A 25,959-nucleotide genomic window follows, 5' to 3' on the forward strand; every position below is an offset into this window, starting at 1 on the left:
GCGCTTGCAGGGGGAGCACAGCGGCTCACCTCTGTGGGGGCTGTTGCACCACACCGTTCCTGTTGGCAGGAAAAGGGTGCCCTGGGCAAATTTTAAGATTTCCTTTGTGGATCAGCGCAATTACTATTCTGTCAGATAGGACCGCATCTCCTGCTGCTTGGTCCATGCTGTCTGCGCAGGAGGTGATGCCGTGCATTTAGGGGGAGACAGTGTGACACCCTGCAGCCCTGTTCCCTCATAGCACTGCTCTTGTTTTGGCTGAGTTCGTTTTCCCTCGGTTTAGCAAGGAGAATCAGCTTGGTGCAGGTTCCGATGAGAGCTGGGGATGTTTGTGATGAAGGGAAGAGGCAGGAGGGAGCAGAGTGGGGCTGAGGAGGGATGGGGTCCCCTTAGTTCCCCTCAAGCATCCACGGGTGGAGACCCTCATGGTAGAGGGCATCAGGACAGAGGAGGCCCTTGGCAGGGACTGGTGTTGGGGCGTTTTGGGGTGTGCAGGCAGGACCAGGTGGGCTGGGAAAGGCTCTCAGGGAGAGCCTGAGAAAATTTCTTATAAAAACAAGTCCCAGCTACTGTCAGATAAGCCTGAAAACTGGAACCGCTGATGTGACCCTGGCTTCCGTGTTGCAGATAGGCTGTGGCAGAGCTGGAACCAGCTTAGAGAAGGGCAGCAGCGCTGGCCGGCCCGGCCTGCCTGGCATCTGCAGGGGGATGGGATGCACAGACCCGCCTGCTGCAGCTCGCAGAGGACACAGCGGAGCAGGATGCAGTGCAGATCTGTGAAACTGGAAAGGGGTAGAGCAAGGAGCAATTACTCATGTTTTCTCATAACCCTGCAGGTAGGAGAAGTTCAAGGAAAAATTACCAGGCAGCAGATGTAAAACCAAAGGAAAGTGCTTTCCACACAGCACACAGGCAGAGAGTTCATTGCTGCAGGATGCCACGGAGGCCAAAAGCAGGTGTGGACTCAAAAAGGCGTGAGAGCACTTCACAGAGGATGGAGGTCATTAAACCTATGAGCTGCAAATGATTCCTTGCTCAGGAAAAAAATCCTGAGCTGCAGCACAACAGAAACCCGCAGGATTTACCAGGGGATGAATGTCTTCATCAGAGCATCCGCTGATGCCGGAGGCAGCCGTCGGTGCTGGTGCTCCCTGCAGAAAGTGTGGGACGGGGGCTCGGTTTGCTCCTCAGATGTACAGGCAGGCACAGGCAACTCTGCCCATCAGGAATACAACAGCAAGCGCTGGGGAGCCCTTGAAAGGAGTTTTTTCAAAGAGCCACAATTCCTCAGCTAACAAAATAGATGGCTTTGCCTCAGATCCCATTCTAGCACAGTGGCAAAGTGGAGACAGCAGTTAGAAACCGAAAAACAATAAGTACTGGGGGGAAAAAAATGGGAAAAGGGAGGGAGTGTATAGCAATTAGTAGAAATGAGTAGTTACAGAATGTAGAAAATTGACAAGGAAAGCAAAAAACATTTTGGGAAAATCGATTTTGACAAGTTAAACACAATAAGGAGTACTTTAAAAAATGTGCTAGGAAGAGGTGGAATCCAGTAATTGTCATTTCCAAATGGAGATTGCAAAATTGTTAATTATGTAGAAAAATGCAGAAGTATTCAATGAATAGCTGTAGTAATTTGGACTGAGACATAACAATGTAGGATGCAGTACCTGCCAATGCATCTGTAACCAGCAAAGATGTTTAAAATACCATCTCCTTGAAATAGTGATATTTGAAATAATCAAATAAAATAATTCGTGACAAAGAGTCTTCAAATGTCTGGTGGAGAAACTCTGGTCTGGGTGTGCCAGTGGAACTGGGGACCCCAGGGTGGGCCAGGAGGAGTGGGGGGGCAGTGACACCGTGAGCTAGCTGGCATAATGATGGGGCTGCTATGTGCAGCACACATTGTCCTCACTAGCCCCGGGGAACAACTGGATTAATAGCTGAGGCAGGAAACTCGATGATGGAAATAGCACTGACGTCAGTCAACGCAGTTTGATGGGGAGGGATACTGGGCAGTGTCATTACATGACAGGTTCAGCTCTTAAACCTTTCCTAAGGCATCTGCTCCTGGCCACCGTGAGGAACAGGATCTGCTCAAGGCTGAAGCAGCAGAGCTGGTTTTGTGTTTGGTGTGAGATTACAATGTGCAGCTGATTGACTTGGAGTTTGATCAAGATGCTGAGTTGATAATGCATTATGTTATGACTATTATTATTTTGAATTAACACTACTCATTATAAGTAAAGCATTGTTAGATAGATGAAGATCTGGTTTATCAACAGCTTAGAGAAGAAAAGCAGTCATTGGTTGGAAGTCCTCGTGGAACGAGGTTCTCCTGGAGGAGCTCTTCGGCAGTAGTACTGTGCCCGCTGCCATTCAGCGTTGTAATCAATGATCTGGAAGTAAATACAAAATCACCACTGATAAAATTCGCAGCTGACAAGGAGATTGGTGGAGTGGGAGATCATGATGAGGATAGAGCAGTCATGCAGAGCAATCTAGATTGCTTGGTAAACTGGGCCCATTTAAACAAAGTACATTTTAACACAGTCAAATGCAAAGCTGTACATTGAGAAGTAGAAAAGGCTGGGTTATATCCTGGAAAGCATTTGCTTTAAAATGGATTTAGGGGTCACATTGCATGAGTAACTCAGCATGAGCACTCACAGCGCTCCTGCCAAGGGGCTAATACAATCCTCAGGTGGAAAAACCTGAGACACAGGAGGAGAAGCGAGGCTCTGCAGAAAGCCCTGGCGAGATGGCACCAGCAGTCCTGGGGGGATCAGCTCTGATGAGGAACGGGGAAAATCTGGGGCAGGAAAAGATGACGGCCAAAACACTGATTTTCTGGATTGCAGTTTGAGACCTAAGGAACCTGGTTTGTTTAACATCTCAAAAAGAAGATTGAGGGGTGCCTTGATTGCACTGTACAAGCAACTTCTTGTGTGGAAAACACTGTGTGCTGAAAAGCTCTTTAACCTAGCAAAGGTCAAACAAAACCCAGTTTCTGTAAGTCAGTGCCAGACAAATGGATTCAGTGTCTTTCCATGACTCCAGAACAAGGCTTCTCCTTGGAAGTGGAGCGCTTCAGCCAGACCAGAGCTACTATGATTTTTGAAGGGCATTGATCACAGCATGGTGGGGACTGTGCAGAGCACAAAGGAGGCGCCTACCTCTGTCAGTGCCACGCTGCCGTGCATGGGGGAGTGGGGTTGAGTGTGGATTTTCTTTGCCCTGCAGTGAGAAGAAGAACCCTTTCAAAGGGCTGACAGTCGGGATCTGACATTTAAAGGAGGTGTTTTTTAGGTAAAAGTGATGTTATTTGGAAGGAGACCCCTCAGGGGAGGGATAGTAGCTGTCACAGGCTGGGTTTCTGAGGCTGTTTGTTTCTATTATTGCAGGCACCCCAAGGAGCCCTAGTTGTTTGTCTGGGGTTTTACAAGCACAGAGCAAAAGCAGAAGCTTCGAGCTGGGGATGAGACACAGTGATGGAGGAAAGCAGCGTCAGGCAGTTGGGTGCAGGACGAGGCTGTGGGACGGCGTTGCCTGGCACAGTGGGCAGTAACTGTGGAGTGAAGGCTTTTGCAGGCTTGATGCAGCTGCACAGTCAACCAAGTGGGCTGCGAGATGAACTTGGGGGGCCCACTCACAATTCTGCTGCAGGCAGGACTGCCTTGACCTCAGCTCCTCCAGAGCAGGACACAAAGATCTACTGAGAGGGGCTTGCCTGTCCCTTCATGACAAGCATTGCACCGTCTGCTTGGGCAATCTATTGCACTTGGCTACACCTACCATTGTGTTTTTTTTCCAGGTGGCGAACCTCGGTTTTCTTTGCTGAAGGTGAAGGCTATTCCTTCTTGTTTGTCCACGGTGAAAAGCAGCAGCTTTCTCTTTGCAGAAGGCTTTTATGAGCTTGGTGACTGCTGCTTCTCCTCCCCAAACCAGTTTGCTCAGTCTTCGCATTGTTCGTAATGGTTTCTAACAGCTCCTTGTTTCTGTTCTTCTCTGCTTAACTGGCGCACATGCTCTTGAAAGTGGTGCCTGGACTGGACACAGTTCTGTCGCTGAAGTCCTACTTGAGCCCAACAGATCAGGCAGATCCCCGTGTGACTCAAAGACAATGTGCCTGCTTACGCATCCCAATATAGATGCATTTTTTGTTGAGAGATTGACGCTGTTGACAGATAGTCGAGCCGTGATCGGTTGTAACCCCCAATCCTTCAGCCAGCCTGCTGCTTGCATGGTGATTATTTTTTCCAAGTGTGCAAATGTGACAGATATATTCCACATCTGTCATCCAAGCAGTTAATGAAAATACAGGCTAGCAACAGACTCGGGACACAACCCGAAGAATTTCGTTTGATACATTGTCCCAGCTGAAAGGCCTGTCTTCAGTAATTACTTTCTGAATACAACTTTCTAAATGCTTTGCATCCGCCCTGCAGTGAATTGCACTATATTACCTAAGGAGAGAAGTACTATGCTGCACCTACAGTGTTTTTCTGCATTACTTATGAGAATATTGTCTAAAATAGTGCCAAAAAAACTTCCTAAAGTCAAAATATAACATTTGCTGCTCCTCCTCCATGCACAAGGCTTGATGTCTTTTCAAAGGAAGAAGTTCAATGGCTTGACATGTTTGTTTGTGACAAACCTACAGTGGCTGTTACTCATTTTCTTGTTATCTTGTAGGTACTTACAAAGAGTTCTTTTATCTGTTTCAGTATTTTTCCAGGAACTGAAATTAAGCTAACTGTTCTATAATTCTCCAGCTCTTCTTTTTTCTCATCTTTAAAGACAGACGCTATTTTAGCTCACTTCTAGTCTTCTGGAAGCTCCCTGATTCTCTACAAATTCTTAAAAAAAAAAAAAAAAAATCCCTAACAGCTCTGAAGTTACTTAAATCAGGTCTCTAAGCACCTGGGGTGAATTTAATCAGGTCCAACCAACCTAAAAGCAGCTGGCTCATCTAAATGCTCCCTGTGTGTTCCTTCCATCAGTTAGTCTCAATTCCTTCCCCTTCCTCATTGGTGCTAGCTGTGTGCGACGCCTGATTGCCACTCAGTTGTAGTAAAGACATCAGCAAAAAGGTATTCAGCCTAAATGGTGTGTTGGTGCCTCTCTGATTGCCTTCAGATCCCCATCAAATAGCTCCTTTCTTGGGCTCCTACCTACATGTGTGGGTGATTTTGTGTCTTTTTCTTTCTCCTGGTGTTTGTGTTTCTTTCTCTGTGCTCATCATCCTGCTCTTGCCCTATGAACTTGTGCTACCCTTTCCACTCCTCGATAATCTCAACAAAGAAGGATTTTATGGAAGGATTTGGGGAGGATAATGATGTGGCTTAATGGCTGTTTGCTGGGAGTTCCTCCCAAGCATGAGGCAAAGCTAGGGAGAGAAAGTGTGAAGTAGGGTCTTTGAAATGTTTAACAAGCAGACAAAAGAAGCAATGGTGACCCTTGATGGAGAACATAATAGGATGAAAGATGGTGTCAGGCCAGAGGCTGGAAGGTGAGGGATGATGTCACCGTAGCTCTGTGCTGGGCAGTGATCCCATTAGTGAGGCTCTCGGGGAGTTGGGCTGGGCCAGGTGGATCTCTGAGAGCACCAAGGGTGCATGCAGAATCTGAGTGCATAGCGGACACCCCAAAGGAGGGGTTGGGGACCAATAATTCAGGATGCTGTGCTAACAGGTGTCCTTTCTGGAGCCTGCCTGTCACAGGAGAGGGCGTCTGCTTGAGGTCGCTTCTGGGTGAAAGAGGAGGCTGCAGCACATGCCGTGGTGGGAGCTGCTGGGTTGGGAGCACAGGGACCATGCCAAGCGTGCTCCCTGCACGGGGTGGTGTCTGATGGCATGCTGTTGGCTGGCGTGGAGCCCGGGTACTGTGTCTGTGGGCTGGCTGTGGGGGGCTGATGGTGGTCCCTGCTGCTGTGCTCTGCCTCTGTTTAGGGGTCAGGTTTGATGACATCCCCTTTGCCTTCATCTGCTGAGTGGGTGATGCAACAGCTTTTTTCTTCTCTCCCAGTTACCTCATCGCCGAGTGACATTCTCTGCAGCCAGCCAGGCTCAGGACCTGCAGGATCCCTCCCAGCACAGCTACTATGACAGCGGGCTGGAAGAGTCAGAAACCCCAAGCAGCAAATCATCGTCGGGGCCCCGCATCGGGCCACTAGCCCTGCCCGAGGATCACTATGAACGCACCACGCCTGACGGCAGCATCGGGGAGATGGAGCACCCTGAGAATGGTAGGTGCTCGTGACACGTGTGCTTGCCCCCTCCTCAGGGACCCTGTGCCCAAAGCTCTTCATCTTCAGTGCTGCACCTTCCCTTGGTGTGGGTGAGATGGGGTGAGAAGCTTGGTTGGGACAGGCTTACCATGCTCAAGTTTGGTGGGGCTGGGAGGCTGGAGAAGAGATCAGAAAGGACTTGGTGGGGAGGGGAGAGGTGGATGAGGGTGAGGAGGTCTGGGGGAGGCCAGGAGATGAGGGAGTGGGAGGAGTTGAGGAAATAGAAGGGTTTGGCAGGGAGAAGATGGGTTTGGTATGATGTAGACAGGGATCCCAACAGAATAGTCTGAGATGGCAGCACAGACGGCATGTGGAGGGAGTTGTAGCCCAGACGATGGTGAGCTTGCATGCTGCAGCCAGGTGGTCCTGTGGGTGCCTGTCCCCATGGCAGGGCAGGGGTGGCCGGGTGTGATGCAGCTGTCCATGCTGTGGTGGGTGTCAAGCCAGGGTAGTTTCCTGGGGAGAAAAGGGGGAGGGCAGGTTTAGTGGTACAGACTGGGGCGAGGAGGTACATGGAGTGGAGGATCAGAGAGTGTGGTGGTGGCAAACCTGAGAGTGACGTGTCCTGCCTTCATTGGGCCCTTCAGGTCACCTCCTGCTCAGGTCCACCTTTACCTGAGAACCCCACGGAGGTGTTTGCAATCTCACCACAGGAGAGCTGGCTTTCCCCTGCCCTGGCACAGCTTCAACCCCAGTTCTGCTCCTTGTGCTGCCTCTGTGCTGCCTGCCTACCCTCAACCAACCCAATCCCCAAGACATCTTCTCTGGTCATCTTAAGTTGCTTCCTTGGACTTGGCTCTGGCTGTGCACATAACATCTACTTTCTTATACCTGCTGCCTTTTGTGCTCTTGTATTGAGGGGAGGTTGCAGTGGAGATGACAAGTTCAAAGAAACTGCTGGGAGGGAAAACGAGGAGGTGCAAAGGGTCCTCCTGAAGTCTCCTTCTTCTTCTGGGAGCAACCTTGACTTCGACACAGGTCTGGATGTGCTGTGTAAATGGCTGAGAGTGTGTTCAGCTGGTCTAAGGAGTTTCAAACCTGCTGGGTCCCTCATAAAGGAAGGCAGGGGAGACAGGGTAATTTTTGGTCTTGAAGGTCTAGTGGAACATCTCTGCTCTCTTCCCAGGTTAATTCCTGGAGTAACACTGGAGTTCACTACACTGCGACCATCAAAGCAAGGCATGGTTGTGCCAGGTCTGGCAGGGTTTCCCAAAGCATTTTGTTGCTCTTGCAATATGAGGCACCACCCTGTCTAGGAGTGTCATGCAGATCACTTTCTTCCCGAAAGTACCAGCCAGTCAACTGGGAAGAGTAGTGTGGAGAGGTTCCAGAAGTCCCTGCTGTAGGATGACAGTAGTGGATTTCCCAAGTGCCCTTGAATACCAGTCAGGTGCCTGCAAGAGAGGCTTGATGGGCTTGTGGGTAAGGAGATGCCACATGGCTGTGTTGAAGGATACACCACGTCTGTGGTGTTGATGGAGCTGGAAGAGGAAAGTTTGAGCCCCTGAAGGTGTCAGGCAACCCAGAGACCATGAGGGAGGAACAGGGTTAAGACTAGAAAGAGGAGAAAGAGAGGGGGACCTGGAAGTTCTGCAGCAGGAGATGGAGGGAAGAGAGGGCTGCCAGTGGTCCTTGAGATGTCCATTGTCTGCCTGATGGGTATGAGCAGACCTGAGGATAGCTAGGAGACACTGCCCGGGGCAGTGGCTGTCACAGAGAGAGCACATGGCCATGTGTCCCTACCCACAGCATCACAAAACCTAACCTCTCCTATAAATTAGGTAGCTCCGTTCCTTTGCACAAGAGACCCTGTGTATGTTCACAGCCCAGGAGGACAGAAATCACCAAACACCTACCCACAAACAAATCCGTGTGTGATATCATGTGCAAAGGCTCCCAGGGGAGAACTGTAACCCCATTCTGCTTGCTGTTTCCCAGGCTGTCCTGGCTTGGATCCCTTCATGTGGCAATGGCTGGGAACCAGGCTCTGGTACCTCCAGCAGCTGCCCTGACCTGGATAAACCCAGTTCAGTGCAGGGGCCGTGGCAGGCCAGGGCTCTGAGGAATCCAACGGCATTAACTCTAGTCGGTCCTGGTGCTCTGCAGATAATCTGGCAACAGCAGCTCAATCAACTTGAAGGGCTGTGGTCAGGGTCATGATCTGTTAAGCATACCATTAGGGGACCCTGGCACCAGGCCAGGTGATTCGAAGATGACGAGTTTCTGGTCGTATTAGATCAGTTCATCAGAGTTGTGTTTTGCATGGTCTGCATGCCCAAGATGAGGCACATCAGACCTTTCTGTGGTGCAAACAAGAACTCTGTCTTCTCTGTCCAGAGAAGGGTCATGTTTTGCTTCCTGCAAAGAGTGTCTAGTGATGTTAGGACCTTCATGACCTTTTGGGGTGCTGTCTCACCATGCCTTTGTCTATGCTTCTGGAGGTGCTCAAGCAGCACTAGCCCCTCAAAGAGATCAGATTTTGTTCGTTTTGTTTTTGTTTTTTTTTTTTTTTCACGAGGCTGGGAAGACTAAGCCATTCTTGACCTTGTATTAAACTGAAGAGACTAATTGGATCCCATACACTCTATCTTGTGGCACGAGCGCAAGACTGACACAACTGTGCATTTTCTAGGCTTTCATCTAGTTATAAATATCCAACATAACAGGGCTTCCATTGCTTTCTCCAGGAGATTATCCCTGCAGCCGAACCAATCTGATAAGCAAGTATGCAAGGCTATTTATAGCTTTTCAACTAGAAGACAGATCCATGCCTTTTCTTTGTAGATGGTTCTTCACTTGATTAACATACATATCAGTGTCCTCCTTTTTTTGGACACCTTTTACTGCGCAGACTGCAGTAAAATGCTGTATTGCAGGGGCTGAGCCAGGTCCTTTGCAGGAGGAATTACAATTTTTCTGATTAAGACTTCTCCAGTATCTTGGCACTGATGTGCCAGCTCCTCAGTCATCCCAGGCATTTGTCATCCATGGTATTTTACCTAGCTGCCCACTGTTTCCTCCCCAACATTTTACCGTGCTGTTATCCACTTCTGTGGGGTATGCTGAGCTGGGAGCTGAGCTGAGTCTCCCACCCATTGCTTTCGCTAAAGACATCTGCTCTCCCTGTATCACAGATTTGCTTTAGTTGGAAGGAACCTGGGAGTGATTCTGCTCTGCAGAGGATCTGTCCTGACATAATGCATGCAGAGCCTGGATTATGAAAGTGCCAGTCTCATTGATGATGGAGAGAATTTAGTAAGATTACAGGACCAAATATGTGCAATTTAGGAAATGTCACATGATGGCTGTTTCACTCTGTCCCTGTGTGGTACATGGGTACCTGTGATGACAATATATTGGATGAAGCATTTCTGAATTGTGTTCTTCAGCCCACAGAACAGGGACAAATGTTTAAACTGTTTTATCCCCATTATTTAAAGTAGGGACCCCATACCATTTTTAATGCATGCCATTACAACATCGCACTAAACTTGTAATTAACAATCATCTCATGAGCTTTCGCAATGCACTTAGTGCAGTAGTATCTGTACTTCACAGATGTTAATGAGTTTATCCTCACAGCTCTCCTTCCAGGGAAGAAATTCCACCATAGGTGGGGAATGAAACAGAAAACGATAATCTGCATTTCTGAGATGTCTGCTAGCTTTGGGTGCCCCCCTGGATGAGCTGGCAGCTACCTCGGTCTGCTCTTTTCAGAAGGTGAGAGCTGCCCAAGGGTGCCAGTGCTCCTAAGCCGCAAGGCAGGTCTCCAGCTGCTCTTGGACAGCGAAGCCGAGGCTGCATTGACCGCCTCTGGGCAGCTGCTGACGCACAAGGTGCGAGGAGCATGGCTTTGGGACTTTGTGGCAGAGCTTGATGCAGAACCCTCGCCTGGTTTATAGCCATAGGCTTTTCTGGCAAGTCCAGTCTTTTTCTCATGGTATCCTACCTCCTCTGTACACCTCAGCACAGCTTGACCAAATGAATTGAGATACCATATCCAGGGTTTGACTACTGGACTTAATAAAACCCTTTCAGTCCAGATTTTTCTTTGTTCCAAGAAAGAGTGGTGGGTTGATGCATTGTAAAGCCAGAAGCAGCATCTTGTCTCACCCCTGTGTGACACAGGCCATAGAATTTCACCCTGTGGTTTTTGCATCTCACCATGGTTGAGCAGGAGAGCTCCCTTTGGAAAGATCTCGTCTGGATAGCAGATTGCAAATGGTGGTAATTACGCAAGACCCTTGGTGAACCCTTCCAGGGGTAGGTTCTCTCTGCCCTCAGTTTCACTTAAATTCTACCTGAGCTGCTCTAGCTCTCATTTCTTTCCATCAAATCTTACGATATTGGAAGACACCTCACTTCATGTGTATTTGTAGATCACGTGTAAGGAAGTCAACATTTAAAGTTCTCTTTGATGCTCTCAAAAACTGAGTCAAGTCCCTTACTGTAAGCAGAGCCAAGGCAAGACAGTTTGGCAGCTGGGTCTCTCTTCCTTTCCTCCCACCCTTCCTTGGGCTCCTCCCAGCCTTTGCCATCTGCTCATGACGCCACCACAGACCTGCAGGCCCGTTCCTGGGCAGCAGCAACATCTGGCACATCTTGGATGGATGTGCTGCTTTTTGGCAACCCTTGCAAAGGCAGCCTGGGGAGATTTTTTCCCTCCTGCTCCCCTTTGCTACACTTCTGATTATAGTTCAAGTCTTCCGTTCCCTCATATCATTTTTTCTCTGCACGGTCGCTGATTTGCCAACAACATTTTGGCGATGTGGATGTGTCCAGATGACAGCCTGCAGCTCTCCAGCAGCACTCGGTGGCATCCATAGCAGCAGCAGGCACAGAGATAATGTCACTGCTAGTGTGTGTCTTCATGGTCTCCAGACAGGCATGTGTGGCCATGGCACGCAAACAGCTGCTTCTGGCTAACACCGGGCTGTGCGTGCACCCTGCAGTGTCACTGTGCCTTGAGAAGGTGGGTGGCTCAGCAGAGAACTCCCAAGCCAATGCTCCCTTTTTGCCGTTCAGGGTAATTATATGGATTTGCAGCACTGGGCAGCCGCTGCCTCCTGTCTTCTGCTTGGTGTCCCTCTGGTCACCAGCTTCTTCTTAAGGTTCTCACTGCAATTGTTGTTCAGTTCCTTCCAGCTAGCAGATGGGACAAAACAAATTACTTTCTGTCTTCTCCTCTGTCAGGGTGAAGTCTCTAGATCTTAAAACCTATTCTTCTTTTTTTTTTTTTTGTATTATCTTTAAACGTCCCTTTTGTCTTGCAGAAAGTCAGTCTTCCGGATTTTTTTTTTTTTCAAACATGCCCTGCAGCATTTTTGCTTTGTTGCAGGGCGCTGAGGAATGCCTTTGACCCGGCTCCCATCTGGGATGCAGGATTTCGGCTAGCCCTGTGTCGTTCCTGGTCAAACACTGGCGAACCCAGACTCGATGTCTGGTACAGAGCCCTCTTTGTTAGTGAAAGATCTCACGCTTTGTGGGAGAAAACCGAGGGTATGGTGTAGGATAGGATAAATGCCGCTGTCCATGGAATAAATAAAGATGTTCTCTGGCTGTGACCGTGCACCGGTCTCCCCTTTGCTGACTGAGAACCAGCAGGTCACACACATCTGACCAGCTGAGGACTATTAGCTTGTGTTTGCCCGGTGCTTAGACTCCTCTCTAGCTGAGATACTGTGGGATTTTTTAAAGTGATTTGCAGCCATTTCCTTTTTAGCACTGACTATTGACATCAGGGCTGGAATTTCTTACTGTAGATGTTTTGTCATTGCTAGTAGTTTCCAAGTCCTGCTCTTGTTTAGGGTATGCATACGCTCTGTGACCATCTGCTGCATCTCATCTGCTTCAACAAATTATGTCTGGGTTTCTCAGTGATCCTCAGCTCTACAGGCATCTGCATTTCTTTGTAAGAAATTGTGAACTTCTCTATTTTCTTCACTTAATATTGGTTCATCCCCAAAGGCAGCTTTTGATTTTCCTAATCGCTACTGAAGAGAGATGTGGGAAAAGATACTTATCATGAGACATAACATCCGACAGATTGCAAATGGTCATGGATTACACCATCTTGGTTTCAACATGCCGTTTCTGTCTCAGCTGTAATTGCAAACTTGTTCTCACCCTATTTCTGCTTTTCCATGTTTTCCAGCACCCGTGTTTGGGTAAACCCTTACGAAAGAGCTGTTCAGAGCAGTTGTGGTGTGTCATGTCAACCAGGTCACCTTCCTAATTGTACCAAGGATCCCAGGGTAAACAGGGTACAACTATTATTTTTCTTCTCCAGACTGAGTAACAAGTACATCATCACTAGCTACAGAGAATGCCTTTAATCCTCTCAAGAGCTTCTAAGAAGGATGCTACTTGCTTCAGAGGTTGTCCAAAATAGCTTTAATAATTTATTTGACAGTGTTTGTCTTGTCTCACAGGATTATGTGGTAGTGCACATGTAAGATTGTCCTGAAGTTCTCCAAAGATCCTTGGCAGATCCTGGACATCTCTAGAGGAGTTATTTGAAGGAAGCAAATTTCCCCACTGTATTCTGATGGCTTTTTTACCCTTTCTGTCCCTGAACTGTGGTTGCATTATGTGATTATGAAAAATCTAGTCAGGACAGTCACTCTGAGTCAGTGCCCAAGAGACAAAAAGCTTCGTATTTCAGTAGGAAGGTGCCTTCTCTTGTAGAATATATAGGTCCCTGTGGCTTTATGTGTGCCTCCTGCATTCAAGATTGGATTTTTTGAGTTTTCTACTATTCCTTGTGATCTGGGCTGGGCCGTGACATCTTCCATTCCCTCTTGCTGTCTGTGGCAAGATGACTGAAATTAGTGAATGTCGTCTCTATTCTTGACATCCTTCATATTCTTCCTGCTCTGAATGTATTCATTGGAGAAAATTCCACCATTTTTCTTAATATTTATTCTTTCTTCCATTTGGAAACCTTAGCCAACATGATCCTTCTCTGCACTATCATGAGGCCACATCTCAGGGATGGGACCCTGCTCTAAATTTGCTGATTTACCAGTCAATACTGCAGAGACCACAGGCTTGGAGAACATGCTGAGGGGTAGCCTAAAACTCAACTTACTTTTTGGAACCACTCTTCCTTGTTCACTAGGCTTGGTTGGCTCCACAGCAAACTTTGAAACTTTTCTTAGAAGAACCAACTGCAAACAAGTGGGAGTATATAACTATATATTCTTATCTAAGAACTATAAATAAGCTTATGCAAGGAAGATGACTTATACTGTCTCAGGGAAAGGAAGATTTCCTGGTCTCCTAAACCGGGGAGACCAAGCAATGTCGTGTACCTCCTCCAGTCTAGGGCAGGAACACTTCCGACCAGAATTTCACCTCGGCAGGCCTGGGGCTGGGTTGTAGCTCTCACCTGGCAGGACACACACCCCTGCAGCACTAGTGACGTTAAAACAGGGAACTCTTCACCTTCACCAGGTGGCTGCAAGGTGAGATACAGGTTACTGCCAGTCACTCCACACAGGAATTTTGATTTTTGCTTTTTCCTGACAGTGGCTGCAAATGCCCGTGCAAATGGTCATGCACAGCTATTCTTACCTGGACCAAATACGAACACTTCTTTGGTATAAAGTCTGTTTCCAAAGAGTAGTTTATGTCATCCTCAAGTTATTTGTGGGTGCAACTGATGTTTGCCAAACTGTGTTACAGGAAGAAGCTTTCAGAATTGGATCCACCGTAGGAACAAGAGGGTGGGTCTCATCTTCATTTGTACCACATTTCTTTCCAGAAAGGGTATTTCCTCAGAATTAGGGGTTGGACGAAGCTCCTTCAGAATCTTCTTTTGTGTTTTCTATAACATTTTAAAATATGCATTTGAACAGGGCTTGAGACCCAGTGTCCTGCCTTTGGACAGGTGCTCTGGAGCAATTGCAGATGGTCCATGTGACATCCATGGGGGTGAGCCAGCAGTCGAGTTATGATCATTTCTGTTGATGAACCTATTAACCATAGCCAGCATCCTGAGTATTTTGCTAGCAAGAGTGCCAAAATAGGCAGTTTCCCTCCTCTCTGTATTGGTTTTCTCATCCCTGTCCCTGTGCCATGTGCTCTGTTGTGCCAACACAGCTGTTTGTCTGGCTTCATGGCAAACTGGGTCGGGGAGCTGATCAGGCTGATGTTTTGCTGGATCACTTTTTTTTTTTGCCGTATTACTCTCCAGTTAGAACAGTTTTCCTAACCTGACTGCTCCGTGGCTCTGCAGAGGGCTGAACTTGCAGAAGCTGTGATTCTACAGAGAGGCAGTGAGCAGCCAGATGAGGTTGGCATTCACGTTTAGAACATGTCTAAACCAGAAAAAGCAACCTCATGTAAAAGCAACAGACAACTAGGATCCCTCAGCAGTCCCAGACTATTTGTTGTTTTCAAAGACCTGCTTCCTTAGAAAGCTCCTTTTGAAGTAATTTGACATGCCATTTCCAGATCCTGTGTGATCTAACTCAGATATTTCCCCTTTATCTGCCTCTGAATGTTCCGAATGTCTCTATAAACTTTCCTGCTTGGCAGTGCCTCTTCCCATGTAAAAGGACCTGCATTAGTGTGGGATTTAAACTTAATGCTAGAGAAGCTTATGAAGTCTCCCATTTGAGCTTCTTGAGGACTTTGCACTGCATTTTCTTTCTCATAGAAATAGCATGTGTCCAAGATTGGAGGATTGGTCAGGTGTAGATCCCTCAGGTGGAAAATCCCTCTCGCAGGCATGAGACAGAGGATAAGGGATTCATTCCTGTCCCCAGTGAAATCAATGTGAGCTTTGCTATTGAGACAGGTCAAATGTCAGTCTCAGTTGTTCGCTCTTCCCCAGGATTTTGTGCTTTATACTCTCACTATCAATGAATCTTTCTTCCTGTCTCCTTCTCACTACCTCTCATCCATCCTGATTTGAAGTCACCTCCATTAAGTGGTTGTAACGCTAGCTCTTCGCTTTAGTTGCAGAGAGGACACTCCATAAATCTAACATTAGTCATGGCATCTGGCGAGAGATACCAAGGATAGGCTGCTTTGACTCAGAGGTTATCTGACCATATCAGCCCTCGCGTTTGCCTTTGCTTTCAGGGAGATGAGGTTCCTCTGCAGGAACCAGGGCTCATTTCATGTGAGCTGATGCAGCCATGCAGTCTGTTTGGGGCCAGAGACAACACAACAGAGGTGCAAAGAAACCACATGGTGGTCAGCTCCTTCATCCCTGGGCAGTGTGGTTGGACCTGGGCTTTCTTTCCAACACCTCAGCCCTCCCTCTGGTCTGAGCAGGACAAGAAGCTTTGAACAAGCAGAAATGGGGGAAGCTGATGTGCTTCATGGCTGGCAGGCTTCATTTTCCCAGGCAGGCACATCTAGACAGGTCTTGGTGGCTTGCAGCAACAAGTTGTCCCTGTTTGTTGTTACTGAAGACTGCAGCAGGATGGAGAAGGGGCTATGCCTTTGCAGTGGGTACAAGGCTTCCCAGATAATCTCTGTGATGGGCTTCAGCCTCATTCTTCATCGGAAAGGAGGACTGCACCTCAATGATGGAAGAACAGGACTGCCCAGGGTCTGGTGGACACTGAGTCCTACACGAGTGTTCCTTCCACTGCTGTATCACTAAAAACAAAGAGCCAGACCTTATTCTTGGTCTTTGAGGCCAACTGAACCAGCACAGCTCATGTCTACGAGGCTAAACTCTTTCAGCTAGTGTTGCTTCGTCTGCCCTGTCCATTGGGAAAAGGGTTCCTCCACAGTGCTCACCCACAAACTGCGCCAGGGCCTCGTCTGGCAGAGGGCTGCTCTGAACTAGGCGAAAGCAGGCAAACCTTAGAATGAACCAGATGATGACGACAGTGCTAGTGGTGGGTCTTGGAGGTGCTTAAATTCAGGACTCTTACTCCAGGGTAAAGCTGGTGTTATTTGTTTTAACTTATTTTGCTTTTGAAATCGTTTAGGGTAAACTGGCAAAAACGCAGTGAGTCACAAATAAAACAGCTCAGATGGCTCATGTGCGAGAGGACGTGTGCTTCTGTTTTAGTCTGTGTTCATGTACTTATTCAGATATAAAAGGTAAAACACTCTTACACAGATGGCCATAAATCCTTTGTAAAAGAAACACTGGGGGAGGTTGGGGAAGGGATCCGGCGGAGAAGAGCAGGATGCTGGAGTACAGGGTCACGAGTTCCCAATCAGTTATATGTCTGTGCCTGTTTCAAAATGACCTTGCTTGGAAGTAAAAAAACAAAGAGGTAGCAAGAGAAAGGAGGAGAGGGTTAGGATATGATCTTTGTTCAGGGATGTGTCAGAACAGCATGTTGTGTTGTTTTATAGCTGCTGAGGAAAAAGAAGATGGAGTAGGGAATGTAAAATGACAGAGAGTGAGTAAATGTGATATTTGCCTGATGTATTTTGCTGGTAATTAGTATAATGCCAATTAGACATAAGTAATCTTTTTTTTTCTTCTTCAGCTTTATAAGTTATTGCTTGAAAATATGCCAACTAAACCCAAGATATTAAACTTTCAGGGATATGGAGATCTCTGTTCCTTGAGGATCTCTAGATGAAATTACCCAGACAACAGGGATTTTGACAAAAGCAAGATTTATTATATCTAGAAAGAAAATGAATAAAAGCAAAAGAAATTGTGTATTCCATGTCTAGCACCTTGCTGCTTATTAGTCACACAGGAAGGGGCACCCACAGAGATGCAGATAAATCAGTGAGAGAAGGCAAATGCCTTGCCTTTCCTGAAAACAATGCTGCTTCGAGGGTATTATTCTCCCTATCGGTTTCCCTCAGCAGCCAGATCCCGAACCCTTCCCATGTTCAGGCAGTTCCCCACTGCAGGTAAACCCTGCTGCCCACACACATTTTGTTTTTCATTCCCCAAGTCTCTTTGCTAACCCACATCATAGGATACAGGACTCATGTTGTTTTGCTTCTTGGTCCCTCAGGACATAAACCTTCTTAATGATGATTAATGGCTTCCTTTGAAGGGTCAATTGCTGATCCTGGACCTCTCAAATCACAGATCATTTTGAGCTCTCTACCTGTTCAGGTCTTGCCTGCTCTTTCAGATAAGTACACCACTGCTTTGCTCGATGCTACACACATATTTTCTGTTGCTACAGACTGTGCATAAGGAGCAGGCCTGCTATTACCGTCTTCTCCCTTTTGAAAAATAATCTGTAAAAATTATGCCCTTGGACTGATTCTGGAAGTTTTCATACATCTCTGTTGGACCGTGAAATCAAAATCTTCTCGTGATCATCCTCCTGTTCCCTTGTGCTGTGCTTTGGGGGTGACAGAGCTGGCAAATTCCCTTTGCCTATTTGCCTCTAATGCAGGGCAATGATGTATCCCCGCTTGCCTGCCAGGATGTTAGGCAGCAGGTTTAATCCTTGCTCGTTCTTTAAAGTGTGGTTTATTCATTCTGCGCCTTTAGGACTGCCTCTGGCAGGTCTCCCTCGAGTGGTGCAAACTTTATTGCATCTAACCTCCAGCAGACTGTAAACTGCAGCACCCAAGGGTAGCTGGAGGTTGATATTCCCTATCAGAAGTGATTATCCCTCTTTTTCCCCACTCTCCCACAAGAGCGCCTTCCTACCATCCTAAGAACAAACATAAGGCAGAGCAGTATTCATCAGGATGTGGGATTTTTTCCTGTGTCTTCCCAAACAAGCCATAACCCGTTTCTAAACCTCCTCATTTGCATCAGCACGCTGATATCCTCCTGTTTTCTCAGAGCTGCACCTTTAGCAAGCTGCATTGGCGTTGATACCTCCTATTTTCACATGACAAGGCAACTTCTCCCCGGCTGCAGCCATCAGCGCTGCAGATCCTTCCAGTGCCTCAGTGGGGAATCATGCCAGCAAGATGGCAAGTGGTTCAATTCAGAAATGTTAACCACCTGGACTGATTTCTTGGCATGTATTTTGGCTACACCACAGGAGGATTTGACCAGTGCATATGCTGCTTCTGCTATGTGCCAGCCACAAAATCTCTCCCCATTTAGCTTCCACTGCAGATTTTCAGCCTTCGAGTCTGTGGGTGTTTGTGGCATCAATACTGTGTGTTTTCAGCTGGGCTGATGGCGTGTGTCTTCCCTGCAGAGAAATGGGCTGGTTAGTTCAGAGGTTCAGGCTCTCCTTTGTGGGCTGCTCTTGATCTTCGAGCAATCAGCAGCCAGCCACCTTCATTTGGTGTCAGAATATCCCTCCAAATTTTCATGACCACACCCCTGGTCTAATGCTCACAACACAGCTGTATGTTGGATTTCACGTGCACTTGGTTCTCTGTGGCTGAGTGTGGTATCTGGGTCTGTGTGTGCATCCTCCATCAGCAGCCAGACATTTCCAGGGCAGCCCAGGAGCATCAGCCCTGGATTTAGTGCCATCGCCTGAACCTTCAGCTTTCCACCACAAATTCTGGGAAGGATCTGTCCTCTTCCTCCTCGGTGTCTGCATTACGATTCAGGCAACGGGAGTGTTTCTACAGTCGGAACAGGCTGTGAAATAGCTGAAATGACAAGTGACTGTGCTAACTTTACTCTTAAACAGCCCAGGAAAGATCTGTGGAAAGAAAACAAAGCATATGCATGCAAATTGGTACTGTCATTTCCTCTTCCAGTTTCCTTGGGGTTTGGCTTGACTCTCTTCCAAGGGCTCTTCCTTCTCCCCTGCTCCACTTCTCTCCAAGTGGTCTTGGTTTTCTTTGTCTCCAGATCCCCTTGTTGAGGCAAGTCCTTTTCATAAAGTGATTTCCTTTGTCAGTTAAACACCTATGTGACTTCAAAGGCCTTGAACAGCACTTTGCTGTGTGGCTATCAGCCCCCCTGCAAGAATAATTTCCCCCAATTCATTGTCCTGCTAGTGAAAGATTATTAAATTGTTGATGGAGCTTAACAATGGTTTTGTTCAAAGGCAGACACGCGTATGCCAGTTCTTTTCTCCTTGACACAAGAGCTTCAATACAAGGGTACAATGAAAGACAGCCGCCAAGGAGCAAACACAGAGAATGCTCATAAAACCAGGCCAGTATTCCCAGGTCCCTGCGCACGTGAACTGGTGCACCTTACAGTGCACTCCCGGGCTGTGCATGGGGCCGCGCGCTTCCCCGTAGGCAAAGTGAGAAAACTGGCCTTGCTGAAAATTAATTTAAAAAAAAAAATAATCAAATATCATTTTTTAATTCTTGCTTATACGTTCATGACACTAGGAGGGTTGATGAACTAGCAGTGAGCAATGGTGGGAGAAGACCACCTTTTCCAGGAGCAGTGATAGGACTGTACAGTGTTGGCATAAAGCTGAAACAATTGCTCTCTTCCTACTGCTTGGAGCGCGCCAGGCACACGCATCCATCTCCCAACCGGGCTGCGCCTTCAGAGCAGCTTTTGGAACCTGCAATGAGGATCATTATATAGACTGTGCAGCCTCGGGCTGCTTGACATTTTGTATTGTACAGACTTATTTTCAATTGCTTATCACTTCAGCAGATTTCTAGCTCTAAAGCTTAAATTTTCCATGCTGGGTTTCCCTCAGGTTGATTTCTTTTTCTTGTTTTTGTGGGTTTTTTTTGTGTGTGTTTTTTTTTTTTTTTTCCTTAAGTTTTAGGAGAGGTGTTCCAGCTGTTTTTTGAGAACAAGACATGCTGTCTCAGCCCTGCTAACAAACTGGTTATAAGAATTTATTTTCAAGACCTATTAGCTTAACCATGCTTTGGAAGAGAGTTGTGGAATTTGGCAGGGAAACTGTCAGCATCGGTTGGGGGTTGTTTACCCCAAAACGGCTGAGTCTCTCATTGAATGTATGCCAGCACACATCCCTGTGTAGCTGTGCCCACACATCATTGTGTGGCCTTCAAATAACAGCATTTCTCAGGGCTTATGCATCCTTGCCCTCCCTTGGAGACCTGGTGCAGGAGCTTGTTGCTTGATGGACATCCCTCCTGTTGCCTGATGGCATCCATCCTGGACATGCTCCTTCCCCAGTACTCTGGGGGTTCCCAGTTTTATTGAGGGTGCTGGATGTTGCATGGTCTGAGTTGACCCTTGCTCATGGGAGTGTGGTTTGCTCTGCTGCCGGCACATGTGGCACCCACAGGCTCTGCTGTCAGGGTGCATCTGTGTGTGCTTTGCTGGGAGAGCTGTTTTGGGGCAGGGTGGGGGGTCCAGGGTCCTGTTACTGCTGGGAGATGGAGCCAGCCTGCAGTGCTGCCAAGCCTGCTTGGGGCAGAGGCAGCTTTCTTGGCTCGCTCCTGGGCCTGACATCACAGGGGTCCATCCAGAGCTGAGACAACCCTGAGTCCCTCCACATACAGCACCGTGGCTGGCAGATGGGCACTGGGGCTCAGCCCCTCGCTGCTCTCCCGGTCCCCAGCTGCCAGCACAAAGGGACTCTTTCTTTATCTTCTTCTCCCTTTTATTATCCTTCCTGGGGCATGTTTCCCACCCTTCTCCAGCTTCTACCCTGGCTGACTGGCAAAGGCTGCCTCAAGCTCCAGTGCCCTCTCTGATTAGCTCCTGCCAGGAAGGGAAGCACGACTGCAGCTTTAATTAAATGATAAGGGCAGAGCCCCGGAAGTGGGGAGATAAGTGCATCGGTGTCTGCCACCACGCTTGCCCAGGCTCTTTCTAATTAGCTTTGAGAAGCTCTAGAGAGGAAGATTAACCCTTGGAGGGAGGCTGGCTGGAGTTGTGGGCTGCAGCAGGTGGAGGGCGCCGAGGCCAGCCCCAGGGATGGGGGGGGCTGCAATTCACCTGGAAGCATGTGTAGGCTGGGGGGACCCCTCTGTGTTGTCTCCCCAAGTCCTGTGCCTGAGCAGAGGGGATGGGTCAGAAAGAATTACACCTCTGCCTTTCACAGACTCAGGCAACAGGTTAAAGCTCAAGGATTAGGTGCTCAGGTTCCTTCTGTAAGGAGAATTTGCTGCATCCTGGCAGCTGTGGGGTGGCCTGGGGCATATGGGTTTGCTGCCCTTGTCCCCAAGGCTTGCAGTGCAAGGGGAGTGTCCCCAGCCTCTGGACCTGTGGCAGGAGTGCAGAGCACAACCCTCTTGCAGGAGCCATGGGACGGGTCTCTAGTGCCCTCTGAAAGCTATGATGTAGATGTGATGCTTAGGGACATGGTTTAGTGGTGGACTTGTTGGGTTAATGGTTGGAACTGATGATCTTGAAGATCTTTTCCGACTTGAAGGATTCTATGGGTCTATGTGTTTCAGTGACGCTCTGAGAGGGCGGGAGGGAGATGGGGTAAGAGGACCACTGTATGTTAGCAGCCCATGATAATATGGACCAGGAGCTCCCCAGGACCTGGTGCCACAAGGGCCACAACCTCAGCTCTCCTGCTGTCACACATGAGCAGCAGACCCCGGCTGGAGACTGCATTGCTCTGGAGGGCTGGGCAAGGGCACCTCAGCTGTAGGCACCCTGTAGCCAGGTCGGTGGGTAGCCAGAGTGTCACTGGCACAGATGGCACTGCCTCTGGCCCTGGTGGCCTGGCCCCTTCTGGTCACTGCCCTCCCATCAGGTGGCAGAGCACTGGTGCCTGGGGCATGCCAGGAGTCTCTGGGCAATTCATCCATGCGTCTCCAGGGAGCCTCTGGCTGCACAAGGGGATGGGTCAGCCCCACAGACCCAGGCTGGGACCCCCACCAGGAGGGTCTGTGAGGAATCTGATAATCTGATGCACGGGAGGCATCAACAAAAGCAAGGTGGGAATGTGGAAGGAGCAATTGTGTAGGTATTTGGGTAACAGGAATGCGCATGCAAGGCATGCATGAGCTGGCAGCCCCCGGGGACAGCAGGTGGTGTTCACACAACCCTCATTAGCCCCATGCAAGGGACTCAAAAGCCAGAAGAGCCCTGTGCTCCCACCTGCTCCTCTTCTGGGGGAGGGGGGTGGGGGTTGGGGAAGAAGGGCAGCTCCTCTGCTGCCCGTAACTTCTTGTCAAGACCTCTGTGCACTCCTGAAGGTACTACAGGACCTGTTACTCACCCAGGCTGGATATTGCAGGAGCAAATAATGAGACTGGGAGGATGATTTGGTTGTTGCATGGTTTGGTTTGGTTATTGCATGGCTCTTCAACCTTTCTGGTGGTTATTTGTTGAATGCCTGTTGTCTGTAGGTGCCATGAGAAGTTCTTGATTGGCCAGAGGACAGTGTTTGGATATTATAGGAACCATGATTTCATTTTGGAGCTATGTGTTATATAGCATGGGTGAAGAGGATTGACCAGTAATGCTCATTATCTGACTTTGTTTTCAGTTGCTTGACATTTTGGCAAACTTTAACTTCAAGGACACAATTTTTTGTAGCGGACATATGCCACTTACCAAAAATTTTGAAAAGTGGCAATGAAATCTGCTTGGATTTTTACTTCTAAAAGGAGGAAGGAAAAGAAATTGCTGTTTTTTCTCAGTAGTAAAGGAATCCCCCTGTCCTTTAGCCCCTTATTTTGGAGGTGTAATTTTCTGTGATCTCTTGACCCTTTCATTCTCTCCTCTCCAATTTCTGGAGTCTGTGGGACAGTCTCACTGACAAAGTCTCTTTCACTCAAAAAGCCTGGTACATCTCCCAGGAGGTTCTGTCCTCTTCCGCAGAGACACAAAGGACCCCAGGGAAAATGTTTTCCACCAGAGCATAATTCTGGTCTGCATCATGAAGCAGACTTTCATTGAGCGAATTAAGACTGCATGGACAATCCTAATTTTGGCATTTCTTAACCTTTGAACCCTGTAATCCTATTAAGGTAGCTCTTAACATAATTATTCAGTAATTTAATGTAATAATCTTGCTTTTTATAGTCCAGTGGAGGTTGAAGCCCCACTGTGCCAGGGTAAAAGAACATGTCAGTGGCACTACAAGCACAAGATCTCTTAAAAGGGATTTAATTTGTTTCACTGGGTATCATGAGGATGGCAGTGAAGCGAGAGGGGTAGATCGTGCTTTTGGGAGTCTCACAGGTGCCGTAGTCTGTTGCTGAGCCCTGTGAGCCCTGCCTGGTCCCTGCAGGAACACGGTCATTGTCTGAGTGTTGCTGCCACTGGCACTGGGTTTGGGTCACATCCTGCTGCTGTGGCAATGTGGTCGTGGGATGCCTGTGTAACCCAGCTAGACTGCCACTGTCACACAGCTGCCTGTGGTTTGCAGGCATAATGGCAGCAGGGAGATGGTCCCTCAAGCTCCAGCTACAGTGAGTGAGGGAAGAACATGTCCTCTGGGAGCCTGGGCTCAGGCCCTCGCTACCGACAAAGTGGTTTAGTACTGTGCTACCTGTGCTGGTGAGGCTGAGGCTGATGGGTGCATCTGTCCACATTAATTATGTGCCAGTTCTGCTGTGATACCCTTGGCAGGAGCTGGGAATTCATTTGCTTCGGTGCTAGAGTTAGTGTGTGCTGTTGTAATATACTCCAGAGGCCATGGTCTGATCTGTGTGTGTGCATCTGGGGGCTGACAGGCCATTAGCTTTAGAGCAAGATGTCTCTACTGGTGTTTAGATACTACTGTTTAGCATGAGGGGAGAGATGCTCAGTGCTGTAGGGTCTGGGGAAGATGGCTGTGCATGTTATATCTCTTGACTTTGGTGCCTAGGACAAATCCATCTGCGTGCTGGCATTGATCTCAGCATCTTTCTCAGTATTTATTGTAAGAGCGGGTGTTACTCATTATTGCCCTGAGAGCCGTAGGTGTGGTATTGAACTGCAGTAACCACCTTTATGGGCAGTGGTGGGTCGGTCTCAGATACCAGAGGCCATCTGTCTCCATGCTATAGTGACTGTGTTAAGTTTGGAAAGCCATCTGTCTGGGTGTTGTAGTGCTAGAATTGGTCCCCAAAGCCGTCTGTCTGGGTGTTGTAGTGCTAGGAATGGCCCTGCAAACCGTCTGCCTGGGTGTTGTAGGGATGATGTCAGCTCAGTCTAGGAAAAAGAGGGGCTGACGTGGACTGCGGGGAGCTCTCCGCTTGTGCTTTCAGCTTCCGATATTTCTGTAGTCATTGATCTCTGGAGCATCGCTGTGGAAGTGGGCAGCAGTCCAGCAGCCTTCCCCAAGGCCTGGAAAGTGAAATTGGTGTTGTGCCTGTGCTGCCCTGGAGGTAGAGGGCTCCGGTCATGTCCCTGTGTCATGTGGGAAAGAGGGGTCAGAAAGGAGATAGATAGGAGACCTGCAGAAGGTGAGCTTGCTGATCTGGTTCCCTGTGTCACAAGGTGGGCATTCCCTGGAGGGAAAATGCGCTGCCCGTACCCTCCTCATCTGGGGACAATGAAGGGGGGAACCTTGTGTCAGGGCTTTGCAAAGGAGGTGACAGCTCCACAGCTACCTACAGCACAGCTTCCCTCTCTCAAAAGCCCTTGCAAAGGGAAGACGTTGGGAAGGAGCCACCGAGCTCCTGTATGCCAAAAGAAGCCCAGGCTGAGCTGACCGAGCGGGAACAGGCTGTTGAGCATCTCTTACTGCAGGTGTGGGGAGCACTCCTCCAGACTACTGGGTTGGGGATGCTGCTGTGGGAGAAATGCATGCAGAAGGGTAAGTTGAGGGGTGGGATAGTGCAAGGCACTCATCCCAACCATGCTGGGGTTCAAAGACGTGAAGGACAAGGCAGGACAGAACAGAAAGAATAGACTAGACTAGAATCTGCTGGTGAAAGAAAATGGGATTTTGGGGCACACTATCCAAATAGCTGTACTGTGAAGAAGGAACAGACCACAAAGCAGTGGTGCCTGGAGGAAGCAGCACCACAGGGGAGTGGTATCTGGAGGGAACAGCGCTGTAAAACATGGTACCTGGAGGAAGTGGCACCATTAAAGCAGCAGTGCCTGAAGGGAAGAGAGCAGTGGGGGGAGAAAATACCTGGAGGGAGCAACAGCACAGAACATAGCGCCTGGAGGACGTGGCACCATGGGGGACCAGTACCTGTAGGCATCAGCGCCATGGGGAACGGTGCTTCCTGGGAATGGCGCTGCGGGGGAATGGCACCTGGAGAGAGCAATGCCGTGGGAGAGTGGTACCTTGGGTAACCACGCTGTGGGGGATAGTACCTGTAGGGAAGAGCGCTGTAGGGGAACAATACCTGTTGGTAGTTGCGCTGTAGGGGAGTGGTACCTATAGAGAATAGTGACAAGGGAGAACGGTACCTGTCAGCAGTAGGTAGGGGTAGGAGATGGTGCTGGTAGGGAACAGCGCTGCAGGCAATGGTACCTGTAGGTATGAGCACTCCAGGGAGAGGTACCTGGAGGCAGCAGTGGGTGGTGCAGGAGAATGGCACCAGTAAGCTATGGTGGAGAAGGGGAATGGTGCCTACTCCCAGGAACTGTGCTGTAGATCGTTGGAAAGAGCAGCACCAGGGAGGCTGTTCTCATCACATAGATGCTGTGAGGGGGACAGGGAGGACAGTGCTGCTGGGATATGATGTCATGGGAGGTCACCACTGTAAGGGATGTCCCAGGAGTGGTCTGCAGAGCCTTGAGGGCTCAGTGTGGGAAAAGGAGTGCTTCCAGGTGTCCACACCACAGCAATAGAGGTGGTAAAGCTGCCTGTACTGGAAACACTGCATCTTTCCCTGGTTGAAAGATAGACATTTTGAAAGCAATACCTTGGACCTCAGCCCTCAGTTTGCAGCGTGGGGCATGCTCCACCTCTCTATCCTTTGAACGAGGCTAGAAGAGGTAC

At 48.6% G+C, this 25,959-nt stretch overlaps 1 protein-coding gene across 2 annotated transcripts in view; it reads left to right on the forward strand.

Moving 5' to 3' along the window:
* The window catches only part of PCDH1 (protocadherin 1), a 53,002-nt gene that overhangs the window by 21,224 nt on the left and 5,819 nt on the right, over positions 1-25,959 (forward strand). For both annotated transcript variants that reach the window (XM_065848775.2, XM_065848776.2), the window contains exon 4: positions 6,034-6,253. In XM_065848775.2, coding sequence (XP_065704847.1) covers positions 6,034-6,253 — 220 coding nt within the window. The remainder of the gene's footprint in view (positions 1-6,033; positions 6,254-25,959) is intronic.

The sequence above is a fragment of the Patagioenas fasciata genome, chromosome 14 (genome assembly GCF_037038585.1).
Source record: "Patagioenas fasciata isolate bPatFas1 chromosome 14, bPatFas1.hap1, whole genome shotgun sequence".
NCBI classification, from domain to species: domain Eukaryota; kingdom Metazoa; phylum Chordata; class Aves; order Columbiformes; family Columbidae; genus Patagioenas; species Patagioenas fasciata.